This window comes from Vombatus ursinus, unplaced genomic scaffold, assembly GCF_900497805.2.
Source record: "Vombatus ursinus unplaced genomic scaffold, bare-nosed wombat genome assembly UNPS02014941.1, whole genome shotgun sequence".
In the NCBI taxonomy this organism is placed as follows: domain Eukaryota; kingdom Metazoa; phylum Chordata; class Mammalia; order Diprotodontia; family Vombatidae; genus Vombatus; species Vombatus ursinus.
This window is the reverse complement of record NW_020954719.1, coordinates 10,695,372-10,711,524: the sequence shown is the minus strand read 5'-3', so window position 1 is coordinate 10,711,524 and position 16,153 is coordinate 10,695,372. Positions and strand designations below refer to the sequence as shown.

At 41.4% G+C, this 16,153-nt stretch overlaps 1 protein-coding gene across 1 annotated transcript; it reads left to right on the top strand.

The window, feature by feature from the left end:
* The first annotated feature begins 350 nt into the window (after positions 1-350).
* Positions 351-14,674, top strand: KRT74 (keratin 74). Its single transcript, XM_027844438.1, has 9 exons — positions 351-990; positions 1,816-2,030; positions 2,707-2,767; positions 3,853-3,948; positions 4,863-5,027; positions 6,120-6,245; positions 8,405-8,625; positions 9,544-9,578; positions 13,507-14,674. Exons 1-9 carry the CDS (start codon positions 523-525, stop codon positions 13,710-13,712), a joined length of 1,593 nt encoding a protein of 530 aa, XP_027700239.1. The 5' UTR covers positions 351-522; the 3' UTR covers positions 13,713-14,674.
* Positions 14,675-16,153: the final 1,479 nt, after the last annotated feature.

Genomic DNA, 16,153 nt, shown 5'->3' with positions numbered 1-16,153 from the left:
GAAATTGGAGCTTGTGGGAGACGTCCTATCCTTAGGGAGGAAGGAGAACTTGACTGGGGGAAATTCCAGTGGAGTTGAAAGGAATGAATTAGGAGAGAGATGAAATCTTCTTGAGAGTAAACTCAGAGATATCAAAAAAGTTCAAACAGGAAGGAGGCAGGGCTAGGAAAATAAATCCTGCAGATCTTTGGGGGATAACTCTTCTAATCCATAATTAGAAAGTACAGATAAACTGCAAATTAGACCACTGCAGATTGCAAGGACAGCATATCCAGTTGTAGATTGGATGGGCTTTGTTGGTATAAAGGCTTTGGTTATCCATGTTCAGCAAATTGCCCATTGCCCCCTGGCTCATTGGGAGGAGGAGAGAAGATAGGGGAGAGACGCCCTTTTCCAGCTGTCCTGGACTTGATTGGGATATAAGGAGACAGATATTCCAATTGTCCTATTAGTACTGTTTGTTCTTAGCTCTTTTGGTTTCTGATAATCTCCTACTCCACAATTTCCATTCTTCCCTGCACCATGAGCCGGCAGCTGGGCCTGAAGTATGGTGGTGAGAAGAGTGACTTTAGTGGATACTCTGCAATTTTGCCACGGAAAGTAGGGGGCAGTTCGTCTTCCTATCGGGCAGGGGTCAAAGGGGCTGGAACTAGTTTTGGCAGCCGGAGTCTCTACAGCCTAGGCGCCAGTCGTTGCATCCCCCTCAATGTGTCTGGGGGTATTCGAACTGGGGGGTATGGCTTTGGGCATGCAGCTGGGTATGGAGGGGCCAGGGCTACTGGCTTTGCAGGTAGTATCTTTGGCAACGTGGCTCTGGGATCTGTGTGCCCATCACTGTGCCCACCCGGGGGCATACACCAGGTGACCGTCAACAAGAGCCTCTTGGCTCCCCTGAATGTGGAGTTCGACCCTGAAATCCAGAAAGTGAGGACCCAGGAGCGGGAGCAGATCAAGGCTCTTAACAACAAGTTTGCCTCCTTCATCGACAAGGTGAGCCTGTTAAGTCTCTGAGGGGAGGCAGGTGAAGTGGGGCTGGGAAAATGGGCAATTATTCCTGCTGATGCAGAATATGTTCAGAAGGACTGAGGTTAGACAACAGGAAAGACTTCCTGACCTCAAGAGGGAGCTGACATGAAACAAGGTGAGATAACTGAATTAGTTTCTCTAGGAATTTTTCAAAAAGGGTAAATAGAGGCTAGCCCTGTCTTGAAAAGCAAGATGGTGGTGAGGTGGGATGAATGAAATGATTTTGGAAGGGATGTGAATGATTTCTGGAGGGGCTTATTGGCTCACAGCCTATGGGAAAAGGCTAAAGGGGTCAATAGTATTCAAAGGAAATTGACTTGCAGTACTGTAGGAAAGATTAAAGTTAGACCTATGAAAGGACTTCCTAATTGAAATGGTTTTGGGATCTTTAAACTAGGTGCCTGAGGGATGCTACTGAATATTTTTATTCAGAAACCTTCCAACAATTAATCAGGAGATATTTATAGGAAAGATAATTGGACTTATAGTTGGAAGTCCTGGGTCTTGCTAGCTCTGTGATCTTGGACACACTTTCATGATTTTGCAAAATGGGGATATTATTAGGATCAATAAATGTATATAAAAACATCACATAGATGGAAATTGCTTTAATTACTTTGTGAGCCTCTTATTTATGGAGAGTTTTTTATAACAGTAGACGGAGGAAGGGAAATGGATGAAGAGAGCTCTTAATGTCATCCTCAGCCCCATGACCCTGTTTCGTACATAGAGAACTGTCATCTAGGTATTCAGCAGTGGGCTTTAAGTAACTCTCCTGTTGGGTTCTAGGTGAGGTTCCTAGAACAGCAGAACCAGGTGTTGGAGACCAAGTGGAACTTGCTTCAGCAGCTGGACCTGAGCAACTGTAAAAAGAACTTAGAGCCCATCTTTGAGGGCTACATCGGCAACCTGAGGAGGCAGCTGGATACCTTGTCAGGGGACAAGCTGCGACTGGACTCTGAGCTGAGGAACATGAGGGATTTGGTGGAGGACTTCAAGAAGAGGTGAGGAGACAAAATATAACATGCAGCAAGGTGTCTCTGGGGCATCTTGACCTTTGAGACTTTTTTAAGGGAAGGGGATGGGGAAGGAAAGTCATGCCTAGATCCTGTCTGGTGACCTGGAATTTTTAGGTCAAAAGGTATGAACATTTTAGTGGCTTTATTTATATAATTATTTATATATATTCATATAATTTATACATATAATTTATAATTACATATAATTATATAATTACAAACTGATTTCTAGAATGGTTATACTAATTAATGGGAACATTACCAATGCACTAGTGTGGCAAACATTTTTTTTAAGAGCACATACTGTATGCCAGGTACTCTACTAGGTACTAGGAATACAAAGATGAAATTAGATACAGTCTCTGCCCTCAAGGGGCTTATAGACTAATAGGAGAAAGAAAACATATACACAGAGAACTATGATGTAAGAAGTATTATGGGGCAAAAAAGAGATCCAATTAGTAGTGCTGAGAAAAATTGAGAAAGAGATGGTGTTCCAATGGCATTCAGGACATTTGTCTGGCTGTGTGTGTGTATGTGTGTGTGCATGTGTGTGTGTGTACGTGTGCATGTATGTACATGGTGTGATGTGATTAGGTTGACTGACCTTCAGGAAGGTTGGGGGGGGACAAATGCATCAATTATCTCTTCCCATCTGCAGGTACGAGATGGAAATTAATAGACGCACAGCAGCTGAGAATGAATTTGTTCTTCTCAAAAAGGTGAGGAGAATGGAAGGTCCTGGGCATCATGCAGTTTACTGAGAAGAGTATTGGGTTTTCAGTCAGGGAGCTGGACACTGAATATTTTATTTACTCTATGAAAATCTCTTAATTTCTTTGGGCCTAGATTTCCACAGATGCAAAGTAAAAGGGTTGGACCAAATGATCTCTGTAAAAATTCTATGATTCATTAGAATCAAATGAGATAATATTTGTAAAGCCCTTAGCACAGGCCCTGGCACATAGTAGGCACTTAATAAATGTTTATTCCCTTCCTCTCCCTTGTAGATATCTTTTTAGATCTAAATCATACAATTCTAGTTCAAGTATATGTCCATCCCAGGAACCAATGCTCTGTTTCGAACTTTGTCCTGGGAACTGAGGGGAGGAAAGCAGAAGAGACCCTCTTGGCTTCAGAGATATTCCCTGTTGGTTGGGGAAGATGTGGTTTAGAAACATTTGGAGCACAGACAAGCGTGTGAAGTGAAAAAAACTCTAGCTTGGGAATCAAAAACCTTTAAGTCTATGCTGGGCTTTCTGTGCGATAGGGAAAACCATGTTAACACCTTGGTTTCTCCAGCTCCAACATGGAAAGATCAGGGCTTATCTTCCCCGTCCCTCTCCTTGAGAAGATGCTTTTAAGCTTCAAAAATGTATAGAAAAGTTTTATAGAAAAGATAGATAGGAAAGATAGATTTATAGAAAAATTGCTACATTACTACAAGTTATTATTATCTGTTTATATTTTTGTAGGCAGTATAATATTGAAAATTAAAGGGATAATAGACCATATTTCTATAGTTTAAGACTTCCTGATTGTTTTCCCCACAATGACCACATGCAGTAGTTAGGGTAAGAATTCCTATTCCCATTTTGTAGATGAGAATACTGAAGCTCATACTAAGAACCTTAGTGATCCCACCTAAGGTCATATAGCTGGTGATTATCAGATCTGGGACTTCAACCAGAGCATCAAGGCTGTGCCTTTTCTATATCACAAAGAAGCAAACCAGCTCTGGGCCAAGAGAATGGGAACCGGAAATGTGGGACATTTTAACCCTAGGCTCTGTGTGAACTCTCTGTAGGATGCTGATGCTGCCTATACTATCAAAGTAGAGCTACAGGCCAAGGTGGAATCACTGGACAAGGAGATCAAGTACCTGAAATGCTTATATGAGGCGGTAAGGACCCGTGATGCTCTACTTTACCTCCCTTTACTGGATACTTCTATCCAAGCAGGGACTGACATAGGTAGGATTTATCTCCCAGTCATTCACCTGAAAAAAGTAAGCTATAGCAGGAGGGCTTCAATATATAATGAAGGAAGGACTCCCTGATCAGAGCCATAACTAAGGTAGGGTGACCAGAGCTTTACTCCAGGCTGCCATATTTAAAGGACACTGACAATTCTTTAAATCCACCAGCAATAAAGAAACAACAGAATTTAGTGCCTAGTTAGCAAGAATACTTAGTTAAAAGAGGAGGCTACCTGATGGCAGGCTGGATCAATTACTTCCTGGCTCCTTCAATAGTATCCTGGAGCTAGTATCTCATGAGGCAGTGTCCTCTTCACCCCACTCAACTTGGAACTCACTTCACATTACTTGCACCAAAGGAGATTTGTGGTACATGCCATTGGTGCAAAAATTCCTTCAACAGATGATGAAGAGAGACTTGAAATCCCTTTCTTTGGAAAAGCCTTACCCATAGAAGATAATCTTATTGGGGTTGAGATGACTACCTTTTCTAGAGGCAGGGAGGTAAATTTTGTAAGACTCTAGGAAATGCATTCTTCTGTTTCCTTTGCATACCTCATGGTGCCTATGGTCTCTTTTTCATTCTTTTGACATCTATTTATTTTCAATGAGATTTTTCCTTTCTATAGGATTATAGAATTGAGAGTTAGCAAGGAGGCTTCCCATCTAATGAGGTCCATCCATATAAATTTCTGGCCTTCCTTACTTGAGCCCCACAGGTCCCAGTTCTGTGCCCACCTTCACTTTACCCCAAGCGGCAGAGAGACTATCCCAGTGGAACTGAGCAGGAAGGGCTGAGGGGATAGAGATCTAACATTATCTCCTTCCTGCCTCCACAGGAGACTGCCCAGATCCAGACCCATGCCAGTGAAACCTCCGTCATCCTATCCATGAACAATAACCGTGACCTGAACCTTGATAGCATCATTGATGAGGTCCGCATTCAGTACGAGGATATCGCTCTAAAGAGCAAGTCGGATGCTGAAAGCTTGTACCAGAGCAAGGCAAGTGGCAGACAAAGGCAGTGCCATGGGACAGACACAGGCCAGGAAAGAAACAGGCATTCTGAGAATGAGGTATTACCTCTAGCTAGAAGTTTGGGGTGAGGAACATCAGAGAAGGCTTCATGAGGGAGGTCATTACAGAGCTTCTTGAAGGAATGAGGTAGAGATGTAGAGGGTATGAGAGACATATTATGCAAATACATAGAAGACAGGGCATAATGAGTGATCTACTTGTAGTCCAAATCTGTTGGAACATAGAGTGCATGCAGGGAAACAGTATGAAATAAATCCAGAAAGGGAGAGTGGAACAGGTTCCAGGAAGCCTTGAATGTCAAAGGAAAAAGTTTGGGCTTTAGTCTATAGTCAATGAGAAGTCATTGCAGGTAGGGCCCCATTAATCCTTCAAGGCAACGAGCTGGGTACTACACAAAGAGAATTCCATGGATCCAGACCCAGACAGTAAGAAAAATATCTCACTGTCCTTTCTTGTCTTGTCTCCTCCTGACACCTTTATTCTGGCGTCTTTCTGTGGTTGTCATTTTAGTCAGTGTGGAACAACATGGGAGCTCTTCTTATCCCTTTTATTTCTGTTGTTAGACCCCACACAGAATATGTTAATTGATTTTTAAATCTAGGGCACACCATGGGGACAAATATACCCAACACAGAAAGATATCACAATAAAAGTACCCAAACAAGCCAACTTTAGTAGGCTATTTGTTATGGTCTTGATACTTGCTACCTGCGTGACCTTTGACAAGTTAACTGGGCCTCAGTAAATGTAAAATGAAGGGATCAGACCAGAGTACACTGAGGCTCTACCATTTATAAATCCTATTACAGTCAGAGGCATTGTCACCACTGGATAGCTTGTTGGGAGGCTTATGGTACTGGGCCCTAGAATTTCCCTGTGTAAAATAAATTATTCTCTGGTTTCTTCCCTGGTGCACAGATCTATTTATTTATTTTACATTGTTGAGAGGTGGGCAGCCTGACCACTTCCTCCTTCCCCTGCAACATTCTGGGGAAGCCCACAGCAGGATGAGCCAGGGTCACGTACTTTCTCACCATCTCCTCTTTCCCGAAAACCAGATCCAGGAGCTGCAGCTGGCCGCCAGCCGGCACGGGGATGACCTCAAACACATCAAGAATGAGATCTCAGAGCTCAACCGGCTCATCCAGAGGCTTCGCTCTGAGATAGGCAATGTGAAAAAGCAGGTGGGTTGAAACTGTCTTCTTATGGCACCACAAGGAGCAAAACGGCCAAGGTGTAGTTAAAGTCCTCAGTATTCAGGATCAGAGTCCCAGTTTAGGGTCCCTTTACTTACTGCCCCCAGAACCCATGCTTTGGCGCCCTAAATTTCCTAATTCAGAATCACCGTTTCACTCAGTAAACTCATTCCTTGTACTTGTACACACAGGTGCCCCTAACTACATGGTCCTCCATCCTCTTTCCAGGGGTGTACTTGTAAATGTTTAACAATTGACTTTCCAAAGGAAAAAAAAAAGAGTACACTCAACATCCTTTTTAAGCTTAATTTACATTATGAACATTTTCTCTATCACTTTTTGGTCTAGACAATCAATAAAACAATAAATCAAGCCCTTTTCTGTGGTACAAATGCTCACACTGAAAATGAAACAATTGATTCTTGAGAGTGCACTTGAGCAGGCTGCAGCATGCCTTTTCTCTGCTCATCCTTTTTGCTCATTTCTTTCCCATGCCTCCTCCACACATCCCTCCTCCAGGAAGACTTGATTGACCTCTTCACCACCTCCCACTCCCAAATCCCTGAGCTACCTTTTGAGAACTCTGGCTGCCTAATCCAGGTTGCTCTCTAGAGTGAACCTCCTAAGACTGGGAACTCCCTGAATGCAAGGACCATGACTCTCCCTGCTTTGAGATCTCAGCACAGGTCTGCATGGTGTGTGTGTGTGTGTGTGTGTGTGTGTGTGTGTGTGTGTGTGTGTAGGATTGCAACATACATTGAACATACATGAGTAGGAATTATTCCATTCATTGCATTTATAACCCTAAGGTCTAGCTCAGTTCCTGGCACACAATGTGAGCTTAATCAATAATTGCTGATTGATGGATGCACTGCTGGGTTCTCCTTTATCGTGATTATGCTCCCATCTTCCCAGAATAGGGAGCAACAAGACCAGACTTTCTACCCTCGACTTATCTCTACATGTAAAATGGAAAGGGCACTAGATTTGGAATAAGAGGACCTAAGCTTAAAGCTTGGCTCTGACTTTGTAACCTAGAGAAAGTTACTTAATCTCTGTGAAGAATAGTAATTGCTAGTATTTATATAGCATTGTAAGGGGCAAAATGCTTTATATACACTATCATGTGGTCCACACAACAACCCTGGGAGGTGCTATTATTAGTTCCTTTTTACAGATGAGGAGATGGTCACTAAGTGTCTGAGGTAGGATTTGAACTCAGGTCTTCCCGACTAGCTCTAGTTCTAACTACCTAGCTACTCTTTGGTCCTCAGTTTCCTCATGTGTAAAATGAGAATAATATTTGTACTTTCTATCTCAGAAGGTGGTTAGTTACAAAAAACAAAAGCATTATTTTTAAAGGCAAAAACATTTTCTTTTTTATATTGCAATCAGTCATTTCACCTCCCAGACCTTGTGATACAATCCTCTGGTAATTATAAAGAGAAACAGTCATGTAAAACCTGTCAATTTAGCAACTGTATCTTTCAGATTATGCAACATTCAGCATCCATAATCTTCCACTTCTCACTGCCACCCTCATCCCCAGTGAGAGGAGGGAAGTATATTTCATCCTCTAGACCAGGAGTTCATGGTTAGATTTCAGGGAGTCCATGAACTTGGATGGGAAAAAATTGCATCTTTTTTTTCTAACCTCAAATGTAAATTTGGTGATTTTTTTTCAGATATTTTAAAAAGACTCTGAAAGGAGGTCTAGAGGCTTTAGCAGGTTTCCAAAGTAGTCTACAAAGATCTATTAAAAAAAGGTTAAAAACCTCTGTGCTGGGTCATATTGATAATTATATTGTAACTTCCTCCATTAAATTGTAAACTCCTTGAGGCCTCTTTTTATATAGTCCTGGTGCTTAGCACAGTGTCTGATTCATTGTAGGTATAATACTTACTTATTGATTATTGATTGATTACATTTAATTTGATTCAAATAGCCCTTTAAAGTTGTTTTCATTTACATTCTGGTAGTCATTATGTATATTGTCCCCCTGGTTCTGCTTTCTTCTCTTGGTATCAGTTCATACAAGAAAGGACAACATTTTGTAAGGCTTAAAGTGATATAGAAACATGGGTTATTAATATTTCAACTTGAAAATACTGACTATACAATCAACTGCCCCCTCTTTACCCCACAGTGCTCCAACCTAGAGACAGCCATTGCAGATGCTGAGCAGAGGGGTGATTGTGCCCTGAAAGATGCCAGGGCCAAGCTAGATGAACTGGAAGGTGCCCTTCATGGTGCCAAGGAGGAGTTGGCTCGCTTGCTGAGGGACTACCAGGAACTGATGAGCACCAAACTTGCTCTGGATGTGGAGATTGCTACCTATAGGAAGCTTCTGGAGGGAGAGGAGTGCAGGTGAGATGGGGCTGAATGAGTGACACCAAAATGGGAACCAGAAGACAAGACCCTTGAAGATAATATGGAGAAAGGATGAAGGAAGGAAGGAAGGAAAGAAGGAAGGAGCGGAAGGAAGGAAGGAAAGAAAGAAAGAAAGAAAGGAAGGGGAAGATGGTGGAAGAGGGAGGAGAGAAGGAAGGGAAAAAAAGTGGAGGGAAAGAAGGAGGGAAGGAAGGGAGGAACAAAGAAAGGAAGAGAGGGAGGGAATGAGGGAGGAAGAAAGAAAGGAAAGGAAGAAAGGGAGGGAATGAGGAAGGAAGGAAGAAAGAAAGGAAGGGAAGAAAGGAAGAGGCATGGAAGAGAGGATGGATGAGAGAGAGGGAGGAGGGAAGAAAGGGAAGAAAGGAGAAAGGGAAGAAAGAGGGAAGGAAAGGAGAAAGGAGAGAAAAGAGGAAGAAGAAAGAAAGAAGGGAAATAGGGGAGGAAAGAGAAGAAGAGGGGAGGAAGGAGGAGAAAAGGAAGGGAAGAAAGAAGGAAGGAAGAAAGGAGACGAAGAAAGAAAAAAGGAAGAATTTTGGTGAATTAACTATTAAGGGGTGGGGAACCTGTGTCCTCAAGACCACAAGTGGCCTTGTATGTCCTTGTGTGGCCATGTGACTAAATCCAAACTTCATAGAGTGGAAATCACAAATTTCGCAAATCTACAAAATCACAAATCCAAGGGGTTCTGTGAAGTTTGGATTCAATCATGGACCATACTTGAAGACCTTGAGGGCCACATGTGGCCTTGAGGCCACGGGTTCCCCACCCTGAACGATACAATAGTTTCCTGGACTCCCCTGGGATATTCCTGAAAGTGTCATGACCCCAAATCTGAACTAAATCTGTTTAGACACTTTTTGGAGTTTTACACTGTTTTAATGTTCTATCTTACAGGATGTCTGGTGAGAATCCCTCCTCTGTGAGCATCTGTAAGTATTTGATTAGAAGATGTGTGGGGCTTAGGGTTCTGGAGAGAAGAAAAAGTGACCGCTAACAAATTTAAGAAATTCCTTCCTCTCTGTGGGGCACTGCGTTTGACACTGGAGATTCAAAGACGAATTAGACAGATATGCTGTCCTGACAGAGTTGAGGCTTGGGAACATTTTATCTTTGTTCTTCTTTCTAGGTAGGACTGACTATAGTCTGCTTGCCTCCCTGGGTTTTTATGAGAAAAGCTCTTTGCAAATTGTAAAGCCTCCAAAAAAGGCAAGCTGTTGTCAGTGCTGCTCCAAGTGATCTGTGATTTTGTGAACACGGGCACCCCTGCCAGTGATGCAGAGCCTAAAGTCTCTGTGGCTGAGGGACAGGTCTTCATGAGTTGCAGCTGTAAGCCATCATCACCCTCTGGTGGCGAGCTAGGTCCACAGTGTGTCATTGAATCCATTCTGTTTAGGAGGGCCTGCCAGAACTTGTATGCCACTGGCAAGGACCCAGGGTCACCTGCACACACACCATAATGAAGGATGAGCAGGCCTTTTTTTTCCCTCTTGGACATGTGACTTCATTGGTGGAGGTAATTCCCAGTCATGAAACTCCCTCTACCAATGCAGGTGAGCTACTACTTGTGCAACGCATAGTTTTTAGAGAATTTGCCTAAAGGCGTTGAGCTATTAAAAGAAGAAAAGAAACAAACATTTATTAAATGCTTATTATGTGCCAGGCACTGTACTAAGCACTTTATAAATATTATCTCATTTGATCCTTGCAACAACCTTGGAAGGTAAGTGTTATTCCCGTTTTACAGTTGAGGAAACTAAGGCAGACAGCAGTAAAGTGACTTGCCCAGGGTCACACAGCTAGCAAATGTCTAAGACTGGATTTTAATTCAGGTTTTCTTGACTCCAGGCCCAGTGCTCTATCCAATACATTACCTACCTTGTTCAGGGTCACATAGCCAGTATGTTGGAATTAGGACTTGAACTCAGGTCTTTCTGACTCTGAGGCCAGTTTTCTCTTTCCATCATACTTTGCTGCTTATTGTTATTTCTATCTATCATCACTGCTATCTCATTACTGACATATGTTTAAAGGGATTTAGACAGAAACAGTCCCAGGACAAGTTACCTTGTTATTCATTTATATTTAACATTTTTGTGCCCTACTGTGCAGTGGGTAAAATGACTATTTCTTGTAGTTGAATAAGAGTATTGGGTTGTAGGCTTACCTTCTGCAGACTCACTGAAAGTACCTTTGGGACAGTGCCAGTAAATGATGGAAGAACAAGGATGACATGCATCTTGTCCTGTCCCCACCTGTTTTTAATTTCTTCCTATGAGTCTCTATATTTTGAAAGCCTTTTATCCCATGTAATTTGGAGATAAGTCTTCAGTATGACAACCTCCATTAAAATCCTTATTTTTTAAATTTTAATAGATCAAATATGTCCAGGAGGTTAAGGGCATCAGTTTTGTTTGTAATGATGTTCTATTTTCAGTACAGCTTATTTGTTGATTTCTCAAGGACATTTCACAGTTTCTCTCTGTAGGATGGAGATTGCCATCTGTGATTATATAAAGAATAGTGAACATTTGCTATAGAATTTCAGTAACTTGACTGGGTCCTTTTGGACATATGGTGGTTACTAAATGTTTTTTTTTTTTTTTGCTGTTTCTACCACTTCACTGAATGATCCTTATCAATCAGTGAATCTGGACTACTTTAAGATAATGTTTCTGTAATTTCTGATGACAGTCACTTGATTCTAAATTATTCTCACAAAGCCCTCTATTTCTATAAACTCTAAGTTACCATTATTATATAAAAATTCTATTCATTTTTTGACAAAGTTCACTATCCTTAGGATAGTGATTTTATATTTTTATAGCTTATAAATATATTTAATGTTCGCCACTCTAATTTTATATTTCATGCTCTATAGACTATTAAATGAGTGGATTAAATAACTGCTTTGTGCAGTTATATAAAAATATTAGGATGTAAGCTGATCCTCTATAGGACTCACTGAAAGCAACCTTGGCACAATTCTATCAATCAATCAATAAACATTTATTAAACTCCTACTATGTGCCAGGCACTTTACTAAGCACTGGGGATACAAAAAGAAGGCAAAAGCCAGTCTCTGCCCTCAAGAGGTTTATTCTCTAGAGGGGGAGAAAACACACAAACAAATATATACAAAACAAGCTATATATAGGATAAATAGGAAGTAATTAACAGAGGAAACGCATTAGAATTAAGAAAGGTTGGGGAAGGCTTCCAGTAAAAAAAAAAATCATTTTAGTTGAGACTTAACAGAAACTAGGGTGGTTAACAGGTGGAGTGGAGTAGGGAGTGTGTTTCAGTCATGGAGAACAGACAGAGAAAATGCTAGGAGTTGAGAGATAAGGGGTCTTGTTTGTGGAATGGCAAGGAAGCCAGCGTCACTGGATCAAAAAGTACACATTGAGTTGTAAGGTAGTAAGAAGACTGGAAAGTTAAGAGGGGGCTAGATTTTGAACATCAAACAGAGCATCTGGCATTTGATCCTGAAGGCAATAGGGAGCCACTAGAGTTTATTGAGGAGAGGAGTGATATGGTCAGACCTGCATGTTAGGAAAATCTCTTTAGCGACTGAATGGAGGATAGGTTGGAGTAGGAAGAGATACTAGGCAGGCAGACCTACCAGCAGGCCATTGCAGAAGTCCAGATGTGGAGTGATGAACTCTAGAAAGAAGACTGGATGATGGGGATATATATGTGTGTGTATGTGTATATGTATACGTATATGTACATGTACACGTACACGTATATGTATATGTGTGTATATCTAGATATACACACATATTTGTATATACACACATATATGCATGCACACATACACATACATATACATATACACACATTCCTATCCCCATATGATTTTGAATTCCTCTGTTAGGCCTTTATATTTTAGAAGCTTTTTATTCATTCCATGGAGTTTGGGATTGATTCTTTCATGTGGCAACAGGTATTAAAAACATTGTTCTTCAGTTTTTATCTGGGCAATTGAGAGCAACGATTTGGTCTGGGTCTGCTGCCAACACAGTTTATTAGCTGATTTATCAAGGCTATTTTGAGGTATATGTTTGTAGAATAGAGATTTGCTTTCTGTCAATCGATGAAGCGCAGCGAGGCCATATCTTGTTAGGTATTGAATTGGTGCCAATCTTTTGTGGCTTGCAGGAATGTGTTTCATAGTTTTGCCCTGTATAATCAATATTGATCACTAAGTCTTGGCTCTTTAAGGATAAACCTTTTTCTAATTTCTAGCTCCTCAACTGCCTTCATAAAACCCTCCATTTCCACAAATAAATCTATATAACTCAGCCATTTATTTGTTTGACATTTTAAAAATCAATATATTGTTGTATGAGCTCCTGTAGATGTTGCCCACGAAGGGCCTTTTATTTTATTTTATTTTATTTTATGTTGTGAGGAAATCAGGGTTAAGTGACTTGCCCAAAGTCACACAGCTAGTGAGTATCATGTGTCTGAGGCCGGATTTGAACTCAGGTCTTCCTGGCTCCAGGGCCAGTGCTCTATCCACTCATGGAGGGCCTTTTAATTCCATTATTGTTGCAGTGTGGCTGCTGTTACTCCTATTCCACGATGATTGTTTCAAAAAAAAGTCCAGAGCAGGAAACTCCACAGCTTCCCATTATTTCCTGCTCTTTATGGTTGGGAAGTTCAGCTTCACTTCTAGTCAAAAGCCCTGTGGTTGCTGCAAAGGAAACTCATTCTCTTATGGGGATAAAAAGTAGCAAATGCGCCTTCTTTTCCCACCTCGTGTTGCCTGCCTAGCATCCCTTCTTCATTTTACTGTTTGGTGTATGATTCCCCCACTACCACTGGCCTTTTTTAAAAATTTTGTCTCCACAGCTGTGATCAGTAGCGGCAGTGGGGGTAGTTACGGCTACCAACCCAGTTCAATTGGTGCCAGCTACGGCAGTGGCATTAGGTCAAGCACCTCTAGCAGTGCCCAAAGTGTTGAAACCAAGACCAAAGGGGAAGGAGTGGATGACCTCAAGAAATCCCTGACCAAGACCTCCTCAGCCAGCTCCCCAGCCAAGAAAACTACCCGATAAACTCTCTGGCCCCATTCACCATGGCACTGTGGAAGAAGATGATTTTTGCCCACAACCTGGAGATGATACCGACCTTGATTGCTGCCCTCTAAAATACCCACGATTCTCAAGTCTCCAGAGTATTTAGAGTTAACTCTGGCCCCTCCACATTGTGGCCTGTCTTGATTCCAAATTGTTACTGATACAAATATCTTCCCTTTGATTTTTTTGCTTTTTATCCCTTTGAAGACTTTGGTCCTGAAGTAAGCCTTTAAAAGTAAAACCTATGATTACGTTCTTTGTCCTAAGGAAGACTTGAAGAAGACACATGCTTAGGAAGAGAGAGTGAGAACAGTTGTACCTAGGCAGATGCATAGTCACTGTTTGAGAGGTGATGCTGCCTTTCCCTGGCATGAAGAAGGAAGTAGTGTGGCTATGAAGGAAGTTGGACATCCTCCTGGCTCCTCGGGGGTCAAATCCTCACAGGGTATTTTGTCATTGGTTGTGAAGACCTGTTATTTCTCAGCCCATCAGATATACCCATTGTCACAAAGCCCAGTCCAAAAGAGCTTTGTACTTTCAGTTGTTTTTATTTATCCTTTCTCCTTAACACCAAGTGAATGAAAGGCTGATCATTGGCCTCAGCCACTTTGGCAGCACTCAGTAGGTCAGGTCGTCTCAAGGTCTTGGGGGTCTGTGATTTTTTGCCCTTTGATCTCCTCTCTGGGGTCATCCCCTCAAAAGTTCTTAATCTCTCAATGCTTTTTTGCTTCCAGAGAAAGCCATAAGCTGCATTTAATGAATAGAATTTTCTTCTTTGGTCCCTGGGCAGTAATGCTCAGATCTGAGCAGCCTCAGCTCTTTGTGTAAATAGCCCCTAAATAACTAACATGCTCTTTGCTTGTTGTCATCCTTTGCTTATTGTTGATGGTTCTAAGTTATAGCTGCTGTATATCAAATAAAGTGCACTAGAGGAACTTCAATGGGGTTCTCTGTTTTCAATTAGCCCAACATTCCAGCAAACTTTATGAATAACTCACCTAGGAGGGCTTAGAAGTTTCCAAAATTCTTTCCTCACAACAAACCTGTAAGATAGGGAGTGGGGATATTATCTCAATCAGTCTGACAGATAAGAAAACCAAGATTAAAAGAAATTATGTGATCTGCCCCAAAGTCATGGAGATGAATGTTACAGCTGGCATCAAGGGTGCTCATGTGCACATGGTTTTGTCCTGGGGACCAACACAGGTGAGAGCTGGGGTGAGGTTTCATAGGAAGGAAGAAATAAAGTCCTTGCTTTTGGGGAGCTCCCAGTATCATGGTGGGGGAAAGAGTACCTCCAGACATAAACACACATCCATTAATATGGCACAAACTGAGGGATATGTACAGGTATACTTTGGAGATATTGCAGATTTGGCAATAAGGTGAATATCACAATAAAATGAGTCACATGAACTTTTTGGTTTCCCAGTACCTATAAAAGTTATATTTATACTATACTGTAGTCTATTAAGTGTGCAATAGTATTATGTAAAAAATGTGCATGTCTTAATTAAAAATACATTATTGCTAAAAAATGCTAACTATCCTCTGAGCCTTCAGTGAGTCATAATCTTTTTGCTGGTTGAGGGTCTCGACTCAATGTTGATAGCTGCTGACTGAGCAGGGTGGTGCTTGTGGAACATTGGGTTGGTTACGTAATTTCTTAAAACAAGACAACAATGAAGTTTGCTGCATAAATTGACCCTTTCGCTTGAACACTCAGAGGCCACTAGTAGGATTGTAAATTGGCCTAATTTAAATATTGCTGTATCTCAAGGAATAGGGAGGCGCAAGGAAAGGGAGAGAGATGAGGAAAGGCTGGCCATATGAGTAGTCAGAACACACACAACATTTATAAATTAAGTTCACCATTTTACTTGGGCCTGACTTGTGGTGCCCCATAACAATTGTAGTAACATCAAAAATCACAGGTCACCATAACAGATAGAATAATAATGAAAAAGTTTGAAATATTGTGAGAGTTACCAAAATGTAACACAGAGACACGTGAGCACATGCTGCTGTTGAGACTTGCTCAACGCAGAATTGCCACAAACCTTCAATTTGTAAAAAATGCAGCATCTGCAAAGCGCAATTAAGTGAAGAGCAATAAAATGAGGTATGCCTGTACAATTACATATATATGCAGTTATAAAATTATACATATGTACAGTTATAAAAAATATATAATTATAATATATAATTTTTGTTCTGTTGTGTTTGATTCTTCTTGAACCCATGGACACCAGTGCTGTTGGTTTGACATTTCCTTCTCCAGTGGGTTAAGGCAAACAGATTAAGTGACTTACTTAGGGTCACACACTAGTAAGTGTCTGAGGCTGGATTTGAACTCATGTCTTCTTGATTCCAGGCCCAGCCCTTTATCCACTGAGCCAGCTAGCTGCTTCCATATTAGA